The following is a 23,182-nucleotide window of genomic DNA, read 5'->3' on the forward strand; positions in this document are numbered from 1 at the left end:
CAACTACCTTTGGTAACAGTTAATATTTTGTCAGAATATGCATTCATTAAACCTTATTTTAATTATATGTTTTTAAAATAAGAAAAAATCTAATTAAATAATTAAAAATCAAATGTAAATGATACATGTTTGTCACATGCAAAATAAAAATAGCAAATATGTCTGAAAAATCCATGATTTCTCAGAATTAAGTGTATAGCTTCTTGTACATGAGATGTGTCTGAGATATTCTTTGGATATTTTAAGCTGTGTGTGTCTTTAGTACTTAAACAGTCACTAGTGGGCATAGATTTTCTAGCAGGTACATCCATAGATAGAAACTGAATTGGCAGTGACTCATACTCTGGTTGTCTGTTGAAATAAAATATTTAATGTGGATTGGAAAGCATGTGGATTCGAGAGTAAAACAAAGCCTCCAAGTTTGATTCTCATGCAGGTCAGTTTCTGGGACTTTTCTGGTTAAGAGTCAGCTTTAGGAATCTGATTTGTGGTAGAAAAGATCAGCCGGTGGTTTTCTCAGCAGGGATTTTAGTGACATCAGTAAACTTACTGGCTGAGTAGTGGTTATTTCTGTGTAATTAGTGAATTTTTGGGTGTGCTTACAGCAGGCTTGGAGATAAGAGTGCCAAGTGAGGAGGCCTCCCTGCTGCTGGCTGTGATGTGTGAGTGCTCTGACGCTGCAGGTGCAGCTGTGTGTGAATGTGCAGCGCTCCATGCTGTGGGAGGTGTCCTGGGCTCCCTGCTCTGCCGTGGCAGCAGCTTCACTGCCACCCCCAGAGATCCCTGGCTGAGGGTGCAGTGTCTGTGTCTGTCACTGCTGCAGGGTGGTGTCCGTGTCTGTCACTGCTGCAGGGTGCTGTCACAGCTGGGGCTGCAGTGTCCGTGTCTGTCACTGCTGCAGGGTGCAGTGTCCGTGTCTGTCGCTGCTGCAGGGTGCTGTCACAGCTGGGGCTGCTGTGTCCGTGTCTGTCGCTGCTGCAGGGTGCAGTGTCCGTGTCTGTCACTGCTGCAGGGTGCAATGTCCGTGTCTGTCGCTGCTGCAGGGTGCTGTCACAGCTGGGGCTGCAGTGTCCGTGTCTGTCACTGCTGCAGGGTGCAGTGTCCGTGTCTGTCGCTGCTGCAGGGTGCTGTCACAGCTGGGGCTGCTGTGTCCGTGTCTGTCACTGCTGCAGGGTGCAGTGTCCGTGTCTGTCGCTGCTGCAGGGTGAAGTGTCTGTGTCTGTCACAGCTGGGGCTGCAGTGTCCGTGTCTGTCGCTGCTGCCGCCCGGCCCCTCAGTGCTCCATTCATGCTCTATTATCCTGACGCGTGTTAGAGCTGCTGCTCTGCCCCTGTGCGAGCATAGGGCAAACGAGGAGGAGGGTGTCAGGCTGCCCCCAGGGTTATGGGTCAGGTCTGTCTCTGAGCTGAGCCCCTGGTTTTGCTTCTGTAATCAGAATGGTTTTGCCTGACTGAAACAGGGAAGGAATTTGCTGATCCTGAAGGAAGGGAGCTGTGACAGAGGGTACTGCGGATTTTGTCTATGCCTTGTGCAGGGCCGTGGGGCAGCAGGCTTGTGTCCCGCCTTGGCGCTAGCTGCCATCTCTCTCCTGAGTCAGTCACTTGACAGAGAAAGCACGCTGAGCATCTGGGATGCGATGCGGCCGTCATTCCTTGTTTACAGCTCCTGGCAGGCAAAGCCCTGCGTCATGCACGGCCGGGGCTGGGAGCGTTTCCTCGGCAGTGGCACAGAGGCAGAGCCGGCCTCTCCTGCCGTGCCCGCTGGCCGCGCTGCCGCCCTCAGCCTGAGGGGCCGGGCCAGCGGCGCCGCCGGTTCCCACCTGAGGAGTGCGGAGCCTCCCGCCTCACGTTTCTGAGTTTGGGAGGGCAGAGTAGACAGCCTGTGTGCTACCTCTGGTCTGCTTGGTGAGCTCCTGCACGTTTCATGAGCGGTTGTGCTTGTGGCAGTGCTCTGGGTGTGATGAAGTCTTTACTCAGTTTTGCTGGGTATTTATTTAAAAACTCAGGAATTGTTATGCTTAAGAGGGCAGCACTTTGATAAAAAACACAACTTCCTCCCACACGCAAAGCCTGTGTGGATATGTATGGTCTTGCTGGCCTTTTGCAGGTTTATAAAGTTGTGTTCCTGGAGTTATTCCTGTTTTGACTTCAGACATTTCCAGTGCAGACTGTTTACAAATTGGATTTGAAAAAGAACAATAATTGATTAAAAGCAACCATTTATCGATGTTAACATTTCCTGTGCGTGCCAAGATAAGGCAAAGCTATATGCACTGATTTACCAGCCTTATGGTAATTCCTGTGCTTTTTCTTTGAGTCTGTGTCAGTGTGGTATCTTGGAACAGGTTATTTCATTTACCGGAATATCTCCACTGACATTAATGGAGTTGTTGATATAGCTGAGAAAAGAGAACCTGGACCCGCATTAATATGCTAGTTTTCAAAAATGCATTTTTAAAATCATCATCTGAGCTCCAGACAGTCTTTGAATGTGTGTCTGTAAACTTTTGGAAGGATAATATTACAGAATAGTTTGTATGATTTTGGAAGTACTCTTTCCAACATTCCCACAAAAGAGGGCAGAAAATAAGTAATTAGTTTACTGACTATGTCAGTGGTCCTCTTGCCTGGTAATAGGCAAGAAAGCTCACTGCTTTAAATGGCTCATTTTAGTGAGGATGACTGGGTGTCCCAGCAGTCTCCCATAATGATTTTAGTTTTTAAAGGAGGAAGAAGTATTTTACCTTGAAAAAGTTATTTTAAGAAGCAGTAAGACAAGTTATGGAAACTTTGTGTGTATATCCCCAAAATGAGGAAATATACTTCATTTATACATGAACAGATAATATGAAAATCATCATTTAAGCTACTGTTAACCTTTTAATCTCAAATGTAGTTCAAACTACTTAAATGGCTTTGGTCTTCATGTGGGAATGGAAATTAGCTCTTGGCATAGCTTGCTCTAATTGAAATCAGTTTGTGGTTTTTAAGTTCCTTCCCTGCTTGACAGATGATATCATTTCCTATGCTTTTTGTAATCCCCTCTGTTTTTCTAAGATTGTATAAAACTAGTTGAACTACACATTTTAAAGTAACTGTACACCTTTCTCTGACCTACTTAGGACATTATCCAAAAATTTTCACCAGATATTCACTCTGTATTTGCAGACAATTTTACTTTTTATTGAGGAATGTTAGTACATTTTTGTTGCTTGAAGTACTGAAGTACATCCAAAGCAGAACAAAGATGTATAATAACTATTAGACACATAAGAAATGTAATACACAGTTTTTGCTTTTATAATTGAAGAATTAAGGTTACTAGTGTTTTAAATGCTAGATTGCTTTCAATTCTTTCTCCAGTTTTGTTTTACTTCTGTTTTGTGGAATCATATTGTTATAGAAGGCAGTACAGTTAAAATTATTATTTCTGCTTGAAAATGAAAAAAAAATCTGTTCACATACTTCTGAACTGTTAAAAGCCAAATGATGCCTAAGAGTTTTGTGTGAGATGAAAAATTCGATGTTTGCAGCTAACAGTTGCCAGGCTCTGTCGGGACATGCAATTTCCATTTTCAGTCCTGAGCATTTCAGACAGCATGGTGTAGGTATCCAGTGCTCCATCAAAATCTACTGAAAGGCTGATCAGACTGTAATCCTATCTGGGGAGGAGCCTTTCATGTGGCTCCTGTTAGGAGGAAAACCATTTCCCAGCTGCTTACTGGAGGGCAGGCCCCAGTTCCCAGCTGTGTTGGACAGCAGGACCTGTAAGGGCTTCACTTTGTTGGGAGATCTGCCCACTTCTCTCTGTCTTATGAGGAGCCTGACATACTTTCAGTTGCTCCCAACATCTAGTTAAGAAATATGTTTGCCCTTATTACTAAAAGAATTACTCAGAGACATGATGTTTTACTGGCATGAGGCTTAAGCTGCCTGTTAACCATTATAAGGGATGGGGTTGCAGCTGAGGAGAGAGAGCTGCTGCTCCCTGCCTCTGCCCTTGGGAGGGGAAGGTTGTTGGCTCTGGGGAAGGGCTGTCTGTGAGCTCTGCAGCTCCCAAGCACAGCAGCTCTACTGGTGGGGTGAGCCCACAGTTGGCATACAGAAAGAAATCACTCTGTTATTTCTCCTTTTTATGCCAGAAATTTCTCCTTTTTATTTCTCCTTTTTATGCCAGAAATCCTGCTTGGCCAGGTCAGCTTCTGGTGTTGCATGTGTTAGCAGAACAGGGCTGTCTGCAGGAGCTTCCTTACATGCTTCCCTTCGATACTTCCCTCCCCCACTTCCCAGATGATAAGGCTCCCTTTCTAATGATGCTGTCTGCCAGAAGTTTAGTACTTTTCCCTTATTGAAGGCTTTTTCTCATAATTGCAAACTAGGAAAGAAATGTTGAGGATTTATGCTCATATGAAATGCCTTTGACTTCATTTGAATGAGAGGGTTCATCAAATTTTCACACCATATCCTATAATCCTTAGGAACTGTGAATCTATATTGTGTTCTGTAGTGCCATTTTCCATATCTGTCATAAAATGTCCATTCTTGACTTCTAAAACTTTCTGGTTCACAGAGTCAATCCCTAAAAAAAAAAGTAAAAGGAAATGTTTACCTTTAGCAAACAGTCAAGTGTTTCTGACTCAGATTCAGTTTTCATTTTATAGCTAAAATTAGGGTTTTTAATGTAAAGTTTGGTTTGATTTAACTGAGGAAAATCTTTTTCTTTTCAAGTCCAACACTGTAACATCCGGTGCATGAACGGAGGTAGCTGCAGTGATGACCATTGCCTCTGTCAGAAGGGATACACAGGAACTCACTGTGGGCAGCGTAAGTACACTCCCAGCAATGGAGATACTCTTATGTGGTTCTGGGGGTGGGGATTGGACACTCTTTTGCACTAAACTTCAGCTGCTGTTGAGCTTGGTTTTGATCAGGTATAGTGAAATTTTACAGAAAAATACATGTCTTTGTAATGAATGCTGAGTGAATTCTTACTGATCAAGACTATTAAAAACACCATGTGACCTCATAATAATTGGATATAACTTGATCCTATAATTGCCGTAATTCCCGTTGACCTCCAGGATTTCTTCCCCACTAGAGCAGTGGGTCATACATCTAAATTTTACATGGAATTCAGTTTTCATTTTATAGATAAAATTAGTATTTTTAATAAAAAGTCTTGTTTTGATTACAGTGTTTGCATCAGACTTAGCTAATATGCTTTAGAAATTTTGATGTTGTCTTATTAGAGTTGATTGACAGATTTTTTTATTTCCTCAATCAGTCCTTAGTCAAAAGCAATCCTGGATGTGCTGCTTGAAATCTCTCCCAAACTGACTCTGGTGCTCTCTTGTTCTTGGCTGGAATGCTGTGAAGTAACTCAAATAAGGACGTAGACACTGCTTTTAACCAAGGCTGTCACGTTGCTATCTAGTGAAATATTGGTCTGACACAGAAAATGTGTTTAGCTCCTTTAATGAAAACCTTTTGTGCTCTGTCAAAATCAATGGCACACTTTACATGAACTTCAGTGGGACCAGGAATTTACCCTAATAATCTGGAGGAGGATCACATGGTGAAAGGATTAAGAATTGTATTTCTGCCTTCACTGTGAAATATCAAGTGGATAAAAGAGGATAAATGGAAATCTTCTTTCTACTGAAGTGAATGTGAAACGGAACAAAGAATAACATTACTCAATGAACACGAAATTGTATTTAAAATCTCCTTTTTCATGTGCATGTTGTATTTTCTAATTATATCTGAGAAGAATTTCTTTTGGAGTTTATTATTAAAAAATTGACTTCTGAAGCTAGTGACAACATGATACAGAGGAAGAGTATCTTGAATTAACATGGAATAGATATTGATTAAATTTTGCTATCCTAGTTAATAGCCTTATTTATTTAACACCAGCAAACATCCTTTTAATACTGGATTATTACAGAAGGAACAAACACATTTGGGGATTTAGAGATGAAATATTCCTCTCCATCTTCTATCTGCAATCTCTATCAGTGTTTGTTTGTTACAAGTTTGAAAGATATTATTTTGAAGTTATGGGATTGTCCAGCTATCCCAAAGGGAAAGGCTCTGAGAGGTCAGAAGAGCTGTGGTTGTTCCTGTATGTGTGTTATGCTCCACTGAAAAGATGAGCTCACGGTACTAATGAGGCCAGGAAGTAGTAAAAGGTCATGGAGTAGATTCTAGGAAAAGAATTTTTACCAGTTTACCTAAGTTGGCCAAGTGCATAGCTTCATGTCTTTCTGAAAACAGCTGAATAAAGATTACTCTTGCCTTCCCTTTGATGCAGCTGTCTGTGAAAATGGATGTCTCAACGGAGGGAGATGCGTAGCTCCGAACCGCTGTGCCTGCACCTATGGCTTTACTGGACCCCAGTGTGAGAGAGGTACGTGCCCTAAACCAGTGGCAGGAATTATGTTCCAGCACTTCCAGCAGCAGGGCTGTTGGGCCATTACCTATTGTATTCTGTGGCTGAATTAGTTGTGTTTGTTTTTGTTGGTCTCAAGACAGAAAATAAATTATAAGTAGCATTTTTAGAAATATGTGAACTTCATAAGGATAGAGGCCAGGATAAAACACAGACGTAGCTGTTTACTTTGTTTGTGATGAAAACACTCCAGTGGAAGAAGTGGCAAATGAAAGTGTTTGTGTGCTTTTGTTCAAATTTCGGTTTCTAAGTCATCAGAAATGTCTTTGGATTTAATATATATAAGTAGCATCTTGCCTCTGTCTTTGTTATGTTTTCTTTTGCAGAGTTTCTTCAATTCTCTTTTCCATTTTGTACAGATTTATTGTTTTTAATTTAGCTTTTTAGTTGCATATCCATAGTGATAATTTTCAAATGAAAACACAATGATACCAACTACCTTATATGGTATGTGGATTTTTTTCAGGGTTATTAAACCAACTTAACATTTCATTTGTGAGCAGTGGACAATGTTTAGGTATAATCCTGTTGAGTTTTATAAAAATGCAAATAAAATATTTTCACTTGTCAGAGCAATTGGTCTGTGTAGTTGGAAACTCATACATTCTACTCATAGAATAGGTTGTGTTACATCTCTATGAACCTGGGGCAGAATAGACATTAATAATCTGATTTTGGGCTTCCATGTAGAGGATGTGCTTGGCACATGACATTTCTGTCAATGAGTGTGTCAGATGATCTCTGCTGTCAGTGCTGCACCTGGAGGAGTAGCAGTTGGCTTTTTTTATGTGGCAGCATAGGTGGGTGATACAAAACAACAACTCTGAGGGGACCAAAAGTTTTTTTTTCCTGTGCTTTAACTGATGAATCAGGTATTTCCAACACTCCCTACAGCAGATAAAATTGCTGTGTTGGCACTGGGTAAAGTCATGCCAGTTGTCCACTCAGATGTTATAAAAGTAGTAGAAACCAATGGTGAGATTTTTCCAAGGACTGAAAAGTAGCTCAGTTCTGAATCATGGGATCTCACTGCTGGAGAGAGGAGTAAGAGGAATGTGCAATTAGGTTGAAAAGTTCCTAATTTTGGAGAGAATAAATGCTTATAGGTGAGAATTCACGGAATATTACTGTAAAGACTTGGAATTGCAAGCAGTTACTCCTTGTTCTTCATGGGTGAAGTTTTTGAGCCTTCAGTCTGGTGAGGAGTGTCAAGTGAAAGTTCAGAAGAAGATTGTTCAGTGCTATTTCTGTGTTGCCTGATCTGAGACCAGTTTGACTCCACATCATTAGGGCAAGTTTCTAGGCTGAATCCTGGTAACAGCTTCAGTCCTGTCCCTCAGGGCTCCTTCCTGGTGGTGGGTGGAGTGAGAAACTGGTGGCACAGAGCCATTTGAGCCAAGTCAAGCTGTCCTGAAATTACATGCATGCTATTGAGCACAATTGAGGTGGAAATTTGTAACTTACATGCCTTGTCCACAGGCAGTTTTTTACTTAAAACATGTGTTTGATTTTATAGTTATCAATAAAAGAGAAAATAGACATTAATGAGCTGTAGTATTCCTGGTTAATGCTTGCTTGCTGTGTTGAGGCCAAATGGTTGTCATATCTTCCCAGAAAACCTCTGAAATTTGGCTGCTTTCACAGATTTTCTGCAGTCTCTCTACCTAGCTGAGCTAATATGTTCCCCTCCTCTAAAAAGGGTGTGGTGGTTTTTGGTCTCAGAATCACATTATGCCATGAGAAAAACTTTTTCTGAAGATAACTTTTCAAGTATAAACTAATCTTGGTCTTAGAATAACTTGCCTTGTTCAGCACATGCACCTGTGTGGTCACTGGGGAGTTGTCTGGCTGCATATGATTTTACACAGCTGTCAGCTAAGTAAGAGGTCCATATTTTAAATCTAGCTTTGGAAAGTTCTGTGGCTTTGACACTCCCTGGTGGGCTTCTGATGTACATGTGAATGGATGTTAGCCAGAAAATTGACAAGATTCATGCCTTGTAGAGTAAAATGGTGTGTTTATTAGAAAGAAAAGAAAGAGGGGAGGAAACAAAACAAAACCAAAGCATCTCTGTGCATGGAGTCAGGGGTGGGGGGGGGGAAGGAAAATACTCAAGAGAAATGGTGTCTTAAGCTATGCCATTTCTGGCAGAAGCAGGAGAAGCAGATTGTTTTGCAAACACCATTTCTGGATATAAACGTAATATGCAGTGATACAGTTTTGTGGCATACACATTCTCCATCTGTTTGGCTGTGATTTGACTTCTAGGTTATGCCATCCCACAAACTAACAGTTATGGAAGTAATTTACTGCTCTGTATCACCCAGTGCTTTTCTCTACAAGCATCAACTAACAGTAACAGTCAAAGAGTGTTTGTGGCACATATGTCACACACCAAAGAATATTCCAGCCTGTGCTGCATATGTCATAACTTAGAACTGACTTGAATAAAATGATGTCGAGGCAACCAAACACGTGGGGTTATTCTAATAATCCGATAGGGAAAGCATTTAAAATGTTGCAGGTGCTTGGAACAAAATTAAATCCAGTTTCTTAGCTACAGAGACAAGTTGTGTAGTTCTGTTCTATAACAGTGTCTACTGTTTTAAGTAGTTTTTCCATACATTACCTCAGTAAATGTTGACCATGGGATTGTTAACGAAGACAAGACTTCTGTGTAGGTCAAGGGCTTTATCTGGTGAAAGACCCACTGCTTTCAAAGTGTAACAAACAGCATCAAATTTGTGGCATGAGTATTTCTATGTATTTGTTCAGTCATTCTTTGAGAGGGTAGCAGCTGGCCTTGGACCGTTTTGGCACACAAATCACCTTTTTGTGTGTCTTGGAAGTGTTAATCTTAGTGTAAAACACTATAAACATGAGCATAAGGAATTCTGAGATTCACTTTTATCAGTGGAGTTCCTCTCCATGTCCTGGGAGTGTATGCCATGCCACTGGTGAGACAGGCTTCACCAGAGCTGGATCAATAACTTGATCGTGGTGCACATGTATCATTAACTCCTGAGCTGTTGTGTGGGGTGTTTGGCTCCTTTCCAGAGCAGCAGAAGCTGCTTGGACATACTGTCAAGTATATGCAGCTGTGTCATCAAACAACAGACCTGGCTTTTCTGTGCAATAGTGTTCAAAAAGGTGGACTTAACATAAACTCAACAGTAAAAGTGTAGTGGAGTTGGGAATGCTTCCTACAGCCGTTTAAGACACATTTAAAATACATAGCCCAAGAAGGAAAATATTTCACAGATATGGCCTCAGTTAAAAATTGATCTTCAGGGACTGCTTTTAGGAAGGTGCTGAGTTCTTTGGCGGTGGTCCAGTGATGAGCTTTGACATGCCTTTAAGTTCAAACCCAAGATGTCAATATGCTTAGAATTATGCAAGTGCTTAAGGGCCTTGCTGGATTTTGGCCCAAGCTTTCAGAGTTAGTTAAGATCTCAGAGATGCACTCAACTTTTAGTTTATCAGTAATCATATTATTTATGAAATCAGAGATAGCAGAAAATGAAGATGTGGACGAAGCAAAATTTCTCCCACTGGTTAAAAACTGGATGCCATCCTTATGCCATTTTACTGTTAGTGCTGAATAACTTGAGTGAGTTACAGACTCTGCAGTTTCTTTTAGAGTTGCTGAAGAGACTGAGAGCAGAGACTTTGCTTATGTTCCCCTGAGGATGATTCAGAACATTGACAGCTGTTGCTATTGTCTGTAAAAGAGCCTAGAGGATTTAGCTGGCTGTGGGAGATGCCCACGTTTGGGTTGTGTGAAAACATCCCTGTATCTTGCACTTTATGAAAGTCCAGAGAAAAATTGATGTTAGGAGCTCAGGAAGATCAAAAACCAGATTTGGTAGAGCTGTCTACAAATTTGTGCACAAAGGTTTTCTTGACTCTTTGAAACTGTTTCTCTTTAGACATTTGGGTGATAATACTTTAAGAGGGTGAGTTCTATATAATAGAAGGTTGTACATTGTTGTTATCCTTGCATTGCAGAAATGCAATGAAATGTGCTTTTCTTTTTCTGTCTGGATTCATTTAGAGGAACACAGTGGAAGCTTAGAATGTGTTACAGACCTGTTTGTTTATTTGAATGCTTGTGACAACATCAGGGGCTCAATCCTGCTGCATTCTGGACTTTTGCCACTCGCTTCACATAGGAGCAGAATTGGGCCTGATGTAGTTCAAATATTAAAAACGTACCACGTGTGTTTTGTTTTTTTATGGACTCAGAATATGAGCAAACGATTGCTTTTTCTTCAAACAGAGTCGTTTCTGTACTGCTCTCTTCATGGCAGGAATTTTTGCATAATTTTTAATTATATTTGGCCATTATTAAAAGTTCCCAGAATTAATGCCATATGTAAAAATATCTTTCCCGGAGCCTCCCTATGAAAGTGCAGCCGCTGAAAGTGGTCAAGAGTAATGTAGGGCCCTGTATATTTTTTTTCTTTCTAAATACTACAACGGGTAGAATGTTTTTACAAAGAGGACACTGCACCCCTTAGTGTGCCCCGTCTCTGGTATTTAGTCGAAATGGAAAGTAAATAACAAAGTGTAGATAGCAGTAAAAGTATGTTCCCAAAGCCTTATGTTGCATTTAAAGTAGTATTGCAGCATATGGTAGCTGGCAAACATTTGAATAAACTTGATTTCTGTTGTTTTCTTCCAAGAAACACATCTGTTGACATAGACATGTAGTTTCTGCAGCCCTGTAACATGAATGCATGCATGTACAGTGTTATAGCAGCAAACTGAAGGATGGCTAAACTTGATGGCCTGCAATAAGGACTCTTGCACACATTTTCCCCCCTGAAAAGTTATGAAAAATGGCTTCAGACTGAAGATCAATCTATTTAGTCACAGAGTGATGTTCTACTGACTTTAAAATAATTTCAGTATATGTTGTTACCCTTGATGTCTTTCAGTTTTAGAATAAAAATTCCATTGGGTTATCTTTTCTAAAAAAGAGGTTGAGATAACTGGATGAGTTTTTTAATTTTTAAAATTGAAGCTGCAGCTTTATGGTCGAGAAGTCAGCCTCTACAGAATGATTGTGTGTGATTTAGGTGGTTTGTAATACTTAGCAATATAATCAATAGATCTCTGGATCAGAACTCAGGACTCAGATCATGTCTGTTATTTGATGCCAAAAAGCATTTTTAGGGATCTTATGTATGGGAAGGCTTTTATACATTGTTCTGGTCCTTGCATATTCACCCCATAACTGGTCTTGTGTTGCTTGCTCTATGCTTTGTGTGTCTTAAAATATCATATAGCCAGTTTTAAAATGTTTCTTCAGATATATGCTTATAAGCTTAATCAAGATCCATAAATGATTAAGTACATATGGCTTAGGTCTCTTGTGACATGTGAGGGCTCCAACTTTTGTACACGAAGCTGAACATTTACATTTTGTTCCAAATTGAGTTTTGGTTTCAGTCAAGCAAATCTAAAGTTTTCATTCAGCTATTTGGCAGACCTTTTTATATTTCCATGCTTTCTTGATTGGCTGCTAAGGACACTGACCTTTAGATGTGCACTAAAGTATTGTTTGGACTTACTTTGTTTTGATTTTAGTTGTAGCAGTGGAGATGCATACAAACTTAATCAAAAATATGGAGCCTATATTTGGTATAAATTATCATCGAAACATTTGAATGAAATAGCTGCATTGTTCTAATCTGTAAGATTTGGTTCTTGTATGTAGGACATTGAAAGGACTCACAGGAGAGTCACTAGATCATTCTTCTGGTACTGCAAACAGCTTTGTTGTTGAACCTGACTCCTGCCTCCAGCTTTGCTGGCAGCTTCTGGCTCCTGTTTGCTGTGCAAAAAATTGGGTTCAGCTCTCGCTGCAGCCAGGCTGGACCTTGTGCTGGCTTTGCCTGCATGTGATTCTTGCTGTCTGCCTTGTAGTGCCTTGAGAAATGGAGAGTGGAGGCCAGTGCAGGAGAGGCTTTGTAGAAGTTACCTACATGGAGAGATTATGGGATGTTGCATGCAGATCGTACAGCTATAACTTCTATATACACAGTGCAGACAGTGGAAGGCTGTAGCTTCCCTGACTGGCCTTCACTGCCAGAGCTGTGCTCTGCAGTGTTCCAGGGAGAATTGGAAAGAATCCCTCTCATGTGTTGTATCACAAGAGTAATTTTTTTTTTGTGTATATGTGTGTTGAAAGATTGAATCAGCTTTTATTGATATTGGTTGTCATTGCAGCATGGTGTTACATTTGAGAAATTCAGAATGTGTATCTTAGGGCTCATGTTCCCCTCTTAGAACCATTTTACCAGGCCCATTTTTCTAATTTCAGCCAAAACTTGTAAAAAATAAAATAGCTGGCCACAATTGATTTCTCATGGAACTTTCCAAAGAAAAAGTGCCTTTGAAATGGTGACTCCCAGAGTCGGACATAATATAGGGAATGAGTAAATGCAGCTGAGAACTTACCTAACAGTGCCTAGTTAGCTGTTTATGGAGAAAATTACTCCTTCTCTGGGCTGCAACATACTTTGATAGAAGAAAGCACCGCTACCTGAAATCCTCTCATTTGTTACAGTGAAAACAAATGTTTTCCTTCCAAATCACCCATTCATAGCTTTTTTTCTTCTTGGGCTGGTAAGCTGAGAATTTTTGTTAGAGTTGCCACAGAAGCAAGTATCAGTATGCATGATGCCTCAGTTGAGTTTGTGATTTACTTTTTTTTCTTTGTTTTTACAAGAGATCTAAAACTTTTTAGATGGCCAGCCCTAAAAAAGAAAAGAAACCTCTTTTAAAACATAGATCTAACCTAATGAAAGGATAAACTGATGAAGGCATTTCCAAGTAAAACAATTCTTTTATGTAGGTCAGCTGCAAAATGCTAATGAAAATGCATCTTAAACAAGGTGCTCAAAGTGGTCAGTGTAACTGTTTTGACACATGTAAGATTTTTTGCTACGTATTCGTAACAGAGCTGTTGAAATCTCTGTAAAAACAAGACTTTGCTAAAGTAAACTGTTAGATTTAGAAAGAGATCTCCCCTGTATCAGCATAAAAGCTGCAAAAAATTGTGGGAAACAACTACCTAAGAGCAGCTGTAAGGACAGGCACATTCTCACTTCCAGTTGCCCTTGAGAGGTTCATGAATAATGACTGAGTAGTTTTTATATATATTTTTTTTATGATAGCTTGTACAGTTTGGCACTTGAGAGAAATGCTGTAGGAAAAGAAAAGAGGCCTAAATAAGGTCTGAAAAGAAAGGAGCCCTGAGAGAAATACCACTCTCCAAATTCTGCTCTGCTGTAAAACAGACCTTGGCTTTGCACTCTGTATCCAGAAGAAACTTCTTTTGGAAAAAAAGGTGGAATTTTGCTACGTAAAGAAACCAAGATTCAGTATTTCCCTTTGCTGTAGCTAAGCGTGCAAAGGCTATGGATATGTAATTTTAAAAAGCATGAAAGTTATTAAAAGTGCATATGTATTTACACATATATACATGTGGGTTTATATTTTAAGAAATGTGAACCTTTTCAAGCACCTGAGTTTTGACTGTGGTCTTTTATATTTACTTTGTATGTGTTGCAGGCGTTACCCGAACTAAACTAGCACAGGTAGGTTAATGGAACTGAGTCTGCTGTGCTATAGCCTTCATTTCTTTCCATGGTGGTGTAATTCAGATTATAGGTCTCCCATTCTGAAAGAGTGGTCTCTGCACTGTTTTACTTGTCCCTGAATGTTTAACTTAGTGTGTGCCTCAATTTTTAAAAAGCATTTCCTCGAGTAAGCCTGGCTTACCAAGTGATCTCAGTTATGTTTTATAATGATCCTGTCCTCAATGTTTATGTTTTTTGCAAAGTTTACCCAGTGATTGCCAGGTGTTCAGTGCTGTCCCCATTTGCTCCTTACTCCTTGGAATGAATGGTCTTCTGTGACCCTCTAGAGCTTTTTCTTCTGACACAGAAGTGCTGACAGTCATAGGGAAGCAGGAGCTGAGGAGAAACCTGTATGCTCACAGTTGTTGCCTCCTTGGAGAGGTGGTGGCTGATGCCTTCATCCTGCACCACTGCACACAGCATGGGACCAAGCCAGAGGTGTCCTTGCTGGCATTGCAGCAGTGGTCATAATTTTAGTGATATTTTACAAGATTTACCATTTTCCTTATTTCTGTATGCACAGGGGCCTCATAGTACTCTTTGGTCTCAAGATTAAACCCTCAGCTTTTGCTCCAGGTCCTTTTATCTCGGTCCCATTACTTACAATTGCTCCATTGAATCTATTGATATCTGAATTTTCAGCAAGGTTTGGAAAAGGAGTTTGTCTCTGGCAAAAACAGGCAGCACAACAAAATGCATATCTGCTGGTTACTGGGGTAACTCCTGCCTATCAAACAATGCATTTACATTCTTTTAAAAATAGAACTGTAAGATTTAAAGGGAGAAAAGGTAATTTCTAATTGTATTTTAGCTTACAGAATTGCTCAGGGTGGAAGGGACCTCTTTAGATCACCTAGTCCACCTCCCCTGCTCAAACAGGATCAGTTGGAGCAGATTGCCCAGGACTGTGGAAAATGTGCTAGAATATGTTTTAGTCTGTGATTTGTACACCTCCAGCTGTACCATTCAGACCTATTAGCTATTTAATGAAGGTCCAGTGCTAACATTGTCTAAGTGCTCATAATTCTGGATCTTCTGTGGTTTTTTTTCCCTTGTTTTTGTGTTCTGTTATCCAGAGAGTGTTTTTCCTGTGGCAGTGATTGATTGAGTGCTGTGAAATGAAAGCACATATTATGCTGATGACATCTAATGTACTTGCCTAATAAAATTTTAAAAATGGAACAGTTAGTTTAAAAATGAAGAATAAGCTGACAAAACTACAGTGGTTCATGGGGTGTGGAATAGGGAATGGTTTTAAATCCAAGTAATACTAATAACTACAGACACACTGTCAGGAGAGTTTTCCTGTTTGCACTTGACACTAATTGTAGTTACTTGCTTGTCACTTAATGCAAAAAGATGGGGAGACCTATTAGGTGCTTGCTAATTTCACCTGATTTAGGAAGCAGCTGGGTACCTCAGGGATGGAGGGTTTTAGGACCTCAACAGCTCCTGTTTGCTTATGTTTCTGAGAACTACAGCAAGAAAAAAGTGATAAACATGCAGTGGAAAAAGCATGCTGTGCACTTTCTTTAAAGTGCAATTAAGGTGACTCTTAAAGTGAGACTCACCTTGAACTGTTTCTTCAAGGGCCATTGGACTGGTCTCTTGTCTGCATTGTCCAGATGTCTTAGCTCAGTTGAGCAGTACAGTGACAAAACACTACTTGGACTTGAAATGTTTAAAAGAAGTAATAGTAAAACCAGCAAGCAGTGAAGTCTAAATTGTCCTGCTGGGATATGATGAAAGCCTTTATGAGAATCTCCATGTCCTGGTGGGACAGTATGGGTGGTAACTTGGAGAGGTTTGTAAAATGCAAGTATGGCAGCTTTACAGTTGGATTAATACAGACTCCAGAAGAAGCCACAGGGTCAAAAATTACTTCCAAGCCAAAGGCTTCAAAGGCCAAAAGATCTGCAGTGAGAAAAGTGGTGAGTGATCCACCTCTGTGAAAGGAGGGTTGATGTTAAGTTACTTAGGTTCCAATAACCTTTCAGGTAGGATACAGCTTAATGATGCAGATATTACGTCTAAAATTGGATTACACCCTGTGGTGTGAACTAATTTCAGCTACTTGGTTCTTGAACTGAGGGGTTAAAGAGTAGTAAGAGGATGATTTGTGAACTTTTTGAGGGATTGAAGTAAGGAGACAATAATGTTTTAATACACTAAAATTTGGTCAAGTTATAGGGCTCATAAAGCAAAGGCAAGAGATACAGGTGAGAAGGGAAGATAGGCAAGAAGATGATGGCAGAGAGGATCTAGGCAGTTTTCACATATCTGGGGAAAAGAGCATGGGAGGCAGGTCGAGACGTTTTTAGACTGCTGCTTGGGCAGGGGAGACTGAGTGGAGATGTGCATTCCATTCATCTGAATGGCTCTTCTAGTGAAAACATTGCTAGACACAAGCACAGGCCAGGAATGGCAAATGATGAATGACTTAGCAAGTTATCTTGCTGGGTATTTAATCTGTGTGGTTATCTAAATAATTTGAACTGCTTCTCTTGGCCTGAGCCAGGCTGGACAAAATGAAGTGCCATGCATTAAACCTTGTGCTATTTCAGTTCTCAGGTCCCAGCAGGAACCCAACAAGATATGGTTTAATGAAAGGTGATACTATATTAAAATAACAGTACAAGTTATATCAAACTTGGTTCCAAATTCAATAGAAAATATCGTGGTTTTAGAAGGCATTTTAAATCTAGCACTAACCCTTCAGTCACTTGCTGATGTCAGTACAAAAAAAGTGCTTTGTACAGCTGCTGAGTGCAAGGAAGATGAGAGGTTAAACTGGGTTAACGGAAATGAAAGACGTGCTGTGGAAGAAGTTTTGGTATCAGATTGTTTATGGAATTTGTCAATAAATAACAGAAGTGTTTAAATTGGAAGCCAAATTTAAAGCATTCCTTTTTATAAATTGTTCCCTATTTATGTGCAATTGAAATTATTTACAGAGGTGGACAAGGAAACATTAATTTCTTTCCCTCTTATAAAGGAAAGATGATGGCAAATCCTTCTTAGTCTCTTACTGTTCAAGCCTTCTTGAGCTCAGGCCTGAGCCACCGGTGTGTATTAAAATAATTCTGCTATTCTTACTACAGTTGATTACAGTGCTCTGTTATAAAGGGTGGAGGCACTTGGTGGTTCTCCAAAGAAAGTGAGTAATAATTGACCTAATGTACAGAGCACATGAATAACATATTCTTTTGGTAAGAAATTTATGTTTTACAGGGTGTGCTAGAGTTCACATCCCTTTTTCACATCTTCCAAAAGATTTTAAAATACTCAGCTGCTCTATTAAATTTCTAATTCAACAAATACTCAAATACAAAGTATGCATTAGATAAAGCTCTTGAGTTGAATCCAAACATTGAAAAATCTTTTAATCTGCCTTGAAAACAGCTGTTTAGAATTTTGAGCAGAAATAACAACTTCCTGCAGCCTGCCTTGTTGATGTCCATTTCAGTTCAAGCTGAGAGGAATTTCTCTTTGTTACTCTGCAGCAGCAGCAGGCCTTTGCATCCATGATTCGACTATCCCCCAGACATATTAGGACTGGTATCCTGGTCCTCTTTGAAATAAATGAATGAATGAATAAATACACTTCCTTTGAATTCAGCATGAGGGAGGAGAGCCTTACTGAGAAGATTTAAGGTAGTTTTGACACTTCAGTGGGAGCTGTCTGGAGCGCAGCTTATAGGAGCTCCTTTTACCATCTCTCACTACTGAGAGACTGCTTCGTGTTTGTCTGCTGAAGGAATTCTTGATATGAGAATTGAGATTTTAGTGTCTGAAGTTATTTAAACAAATTCAATGGGGTTTGTGCATATGCATATATAACTTCTATTCTTTGTTAATAAATACTTACGTAATCTTATGAGATGTTACACAGTGATTTGGCATCAAATACCACATACAAAATTTCTAGGCAACTGCCCATTGCACCCCAGGAAATACCAGAAGAGTTCAAGATGACTGGCATTTCAAGAAATATCTAAAGCAGTAATGATTTGCCACTTAGTGTAAACTATTGCCAGAACCCTGCAGGGAGTGGCTTGTGTTTATTCTACAGCCTGTTTTGCTATGTCCAGAGGGTTGGTTATACCTGCATTTCTCACACACACACACACACTCACTTACTTGTGCCTATATATTAGTTTTATATTCAGACATTCAGGCAGTACTTTAAACCTAAAGGTAAAAGTCTTGATATTGTTCAGAGAGGTGAAGCCTGGATGAAAATTCACAGTCGCTCTTGAAAAATCAAAGGATGCCCAAAGACCTAAGTGGCCTTTGAATCAGGAGTCAGAGAGACCTGATCAAATCAGATTTCAATAATGCTATTGAGAAAGCAATTAGATCTATGCTGTGCTACCACACAATAATATCAATAGGTAATTTTGGATAAAAGTTAAAAGTGCTTAAATGCATAAGCCACAAATATTAATATGTTTAGTGAAGATTGTGGTTATAGTGGATAGAAAATACCATTATATGGAATGGTGTTTATTTAACTGCAACTAGGGATTTCAAGATGATGAGTGAGAAATACTCTAGTAGAGTAAATAGCAAAGAAAATCAGTACAGCCTCTTTCAGTTTTATAATAAACTGTTCTTTTCCTTTTGGGCTTATGTGCCACATACAGAGTCTTTCATGTGATATTTTCATTTCTAAAGCACTTTTAGAATCAAGTATGTTAATGAACATTGATTAACACCTAGACAAGTTTGTATATGTGTCTTCCAATAGTCTCTGATGAAGCCTAAGTAGCTCTTTTAAAGCTAAAGGAGTTGTTTGTGTTTTAGGAGGATTTAGGTTATGTTTAAATTTGAGCAGATGTAGAAGAGTTTTGGACTTTCTTTTTTTGCTGAGGTGATGTCCTTGTGTCTTTTTTATATTTGTTGTTTTTATTCAAGTGATCAGTATTCTGTGTGGTTTCAAGTGGGGGATGTTGATGCAGATGCAGTACCCAAGGTGCCAGTGATTCGCCACACCTTTGCCAAAGTGGAATGAGGTCACAGCAGAATTACTGCCCTGCAGAGGAGCAGCCTGATGCTCATGTGAAAAATAACCAAGATAATTCCTGTGAACAGGGATTTTAATCAGCTGTTTAAAAGTTGCTTATCCAATTTCAAGTCACTAATTAAATGAAATGGGAGGAAGAAAGAGATCAGCATGCTGCCAGGCAAAAGTTCCAATCCAGTGGTTATCTCATTTCAAACATGTGGGCTAAATATCTTTATAACTTCAGCTTATAGTATATTCACACACTAATAAAATGTTCTTATGTAGGGTAGTTTAACCACCACAAGCTTATTTTATTTTATAAGACTAAACTATTTGATGCTCTAAAAACATTTTTCTCCTGTGAATATTATTTATCACAAGTGTAGTTGAAACCTGAAACTTAATTATTAAAACAGATATTCAGACACTTTCCTGACAAAGAATGATGTGGATAAAAGACATTATTCCTGGAGGAAGTCCTACTTGCCTTTTGGATGTAGTGCAAAATGTTTCTGATTATCAGGAGGAAGTTTTCTCTTCCACTGAACTGTCTTAAATTATGAGCTTTCTACTGTTTTACAAGAATTTTTTTAAAGCCACCTAAAAGTTTTCCCACAGTGCTGGTTTACAAGAGCTGAAACTTTAGACACCCCACAGAACAGTCTGTTGTTCCACTAACGTTGCTGGAAGTGAATCACATATGTATTGATGACCACCTGGATTGTTAAATGTACCCATTCCAGTAAAAATTAAAAGAAAATATTTCCTATATTTTTAGGTACAAATTTATATTGGCACTGGAATTGCTAAACCTTGCAGCTTAGGCAGGTACCAGAGGAACTTTAAACTGCATTATGCTGCACTCTGTGTGCGTCCCCCTCATAGCTCCTCGCTGTTCCCCAGCCGTAGAAGGAAGCTCCCTCTTCCCTCCTGCTTCCCTACCCCTCCCTCCTCTTACAGCTGTGGGAACCCCAGGGTGCTGCCTGGCATGTGCTGCTCTCTTGCACTTGGTCCCAGGCAGAATTTGACTTTTACTACCTAGAATATCATCTGTCTCAGCTGTGAATCTCTTTTGGTTTGAGGGTAAGGGAGTTTAATGGATCACTGGCTTCCTGATGGCTTGATACTTCATTCAAAGCCCAGTGAAGTTAAAAGGAAAAACATCTTCAGGAGTTTTGGTGGTGTGGAGAAGGTCCTATAACCAGAAAGGTAAGGTAAACGTTGAGACACTACCCACACACACCTGGATTACTTCACTTCTGTTCTTTCTCTGAGTCCTGATTCCTTGACAGGATCACCCATTAATTTAAGTACCTGCTTTTTATGATGCTGATTTACACCAGGAAAATGTTGGGGAGAAAAAAATGAACAGGATGCACTTAACAGTCTGTGAAATGAAACTTGTTCCTGTCAGAAATTATATATATATATATATATATATATATATATATATATATATATATATATATATATACACGTACACACACCTTACTGCTTTTTTTAAAGAATAAATTTTAGCTCTGAAGATAGGAACAGTTAGACCTTGTCATGGTTTATTCTAATCCACTCAATTGTTCAATTATTGTTCTTTTAGTGTAAAAATCTTTCAGAAGACAGCACAAGTTTTTACTATCTAGTAGAAATCCTTTAGTAACACCTTTCAATGTTTTTCTTATTCAGTCTAGTTAATTTTATTTCTTTGAGATGGATGGATAGGAGCTGCCTAACTGAAGAGATAAGCAGTATGTTGTCACTGCAAGATTAGGCCATTCTTCATGTGGTTTGTAATACCTTTTTTATCTCATATTCTTATTTATCACTGGCCTGGTGTTTTTTTTTTTTTTCTTGATTTAGGATTATGACATTTAACTATATAAATAATATTGGGGTACATAATTTGTACTTTGTCATCTTGAAAGTATCAAAACAGAAAACAAATATGGATATTAGCCCTACAAATGGGAGGAAAATGCCTTTTGGGAAAAGGGATGGTTAATAGCTGCAATTTGTGTAGTCATTGTTTATTCATATTTGGCCACCCAACGATCCTAGTGGATAGTATTTCAGAGTGCATAGCCAGATGTGTCAGTGAGATGCTCACTCTATTGCTGGGATGTTCTCAGGCGTCTTTTTGCTTCTTGCTCACTGCTGTTCTTGGAGCTGCTCCTGCCCATTCCCCTGTGTGGTGCTTGCTGGGCTCACCCAGCTCCTGGGTGCAGCTGGGGTTGTGCCCATGCTGCTCCATACACAGATTCCTCTCCTGGATGGCTGTGGCTGCCTGGCTGCTCTTTGCTAGTTGACTCTCTGGCCTTCATTTTACCCAGGTAGTTGGCCGGCCTGTGCTGGCAAACTTCCCTCTCCTGGTGATCTGGTGAAGCTCTGGGGCTGGCCAGCCTTTTCCTTCCCGCCCCTTCCCTTTTCTCCCCTTCTCACACATGGTGTCTGCTGGCTCCCACTGTTTATCTCTCCTTGTCTCTGTGCCTCCCACTCATTCTTAGATTTGCTTTGATCCATCCCGTCTTTGCTGCCTTCCTGTTTTTCGTCCCTCTGCTCTTTTGCTGTTTTGCTTCTTTGTATCCTTGTTTCCTTCACACTTGTTCCCTGAAGGCTTTTTGCTCTGGCTTTCCCTACCTACAAGCAGTATGTATCTTTTCCAGAGCTTGCTCTCTCCCCTGTCTGTTCATCTGATCTAGCAGCTGCATTGTTTGAAACACTTACTAATAGAACACTGATTTGTCTTACAGGTTGGAGAAACTGTAATGTTTATCACTTTTTATTTGCTTTGGATATTTTTATAAGTTCTTTATAAATCTAGTCTATGCTTCCATAGAAACACCCATAGTAAAACCCCAACTGAAGCTCTTTATTGTGCTTCTGTGCCTTTTTTCCCATGATTGTGGACTATCAAGTGTCTGTGTATTCTCTATAATTCACTGTCATCTCCCTTAGGACTCTTAGAAATGTCACAACTCACTGTCTTAATCCAGACATCACAATTATAACTCTGGTCCCACAAACACTTCATTATGTTATTGTGGAATAAGGACTTGAGGGTGATCACAATGATGGGAAAGGAAGTGCAGAGAAAATTCATGGCAGTTGAAAATTTGCTGCTGTAAAACTCTGTGAGAGAAGGCAAAAAATTGGCCTGGCCGTTTTTCTTCTGCTTCTTTCAATCTTTGATCCAGAGTCCTTATTCAGGCACAGTGATGCTGATTGAAGTTTTAGCTGAGTTAGGGCTAGAGAAACAGATACCTGTTGTTAGATGCTGTAGCACATCTGATGTAATATGTGGTCAAACCCCCTGTAAATATCGACATTTTTTGTCCCTATTTGATTCAAACCTATTTTTAAAATGTGTCTTTTTCTCTCCACATGTTTTTATTCTCCCTAGTTATGGGGTAACCTAATATCATAAATTACTCTAAATACTGATTAACAAGTCAGTCCCTAATGGTAACTACATAACCTTGTCAATGGGAAAATAGTCTTATGCCCCCCATATGTGTTTTCTCCCTTCATGACAGAAATATGAATTCCATGTGAGAGAACATTGCTCCCATGTAGCAGCCTATTCCTTTCAAGTGAATATTATCAGTCCTTCTCCTCTCCTTTTAAAAGTTTTTGGGTTGCTTTTACACATGTGTGTAGATATATTTCTGAAGAAAAAAAGTTCATAGCATCTATTGAGTTGGAAAATTAATTAGACGACCTAATTGATTGTGCATGAGTTCCTCTGTGGAATGTGTTCTGCTGCTGTTGCACTCACCCAGTACAGAAAATCTCAGGAGCAAATTCCTCGTCTTTTACTAGAAACTGACAATTAATTGAACATTAAAAACCCCCCATAAAACACCACAACCATCCCTCCTCCAAAAAAGAAAAAACCCCAAACCCAACCACCATAAAACCTTAAAGAATCAAAACACAAAAAACTTTACAGGAAAGATCTTTTCTCATTTTATTAGAGTAATTCCAAGAGGCCTGAACTCAGCTTGAGGCTCCCTTTATCATTCAGAAAACACACAAGTCTGCATCCCAAAGCCTGTGTAGTCTAAATAGGAAAAAGCCCCAC

The 23,182-nt window shown here is 39.7% G+C and overlaps 1 protein-coding gene across 4 annotated transcripts in view; it reads left to right on the forward strand.

Annotated features, from left to right (window-relative positions):
* The window catches only part of FBN1 (fibrillin 1), a 144,560-nt gene that overhangs the window by 17,354 nt on the left and 104,024 nt on the right, over positions 1 to 23,182 (forward strand). For all 4 annotated transcript variants that reach the window (XR_011681475.1, XM_071441490.1, XM_071441492.1 and 1 more), the window contains exons 5-6: positions 4,728 to 4,823; positions 6,313 to 6,408. Coding sequence is in view for 3 of the 4 variants with exons in the window: in XM_071441490.1 (XP_071297591.1) it covers positions 4,728 to 4,823; positions 6,313 to 6,408 (192 nt within the window). In the remaining variant the exon portion in view is untranslated. The remainder of the gene's footprint in view (positions 1 to 4,727; positions 4,824 to 6,312; positions 6,409 to 23,182) is intronic.

Source organism: Agelaius tricolor, unplaced genomic scaffold (assembly GCF_023055355.1).
Source record: "Agelaius tricolor isolate 1412-34295 unplaced genomic scaffold, bAgeTri1.0.p SCAF_16, whole genome shotgun sequence".
NCBI classification, from domain to species: Eukaryota; Metazoa; Chordata; class Aves; order Passeriformes; family Icteridae; genus Agelaius; species Agelaius tricolor.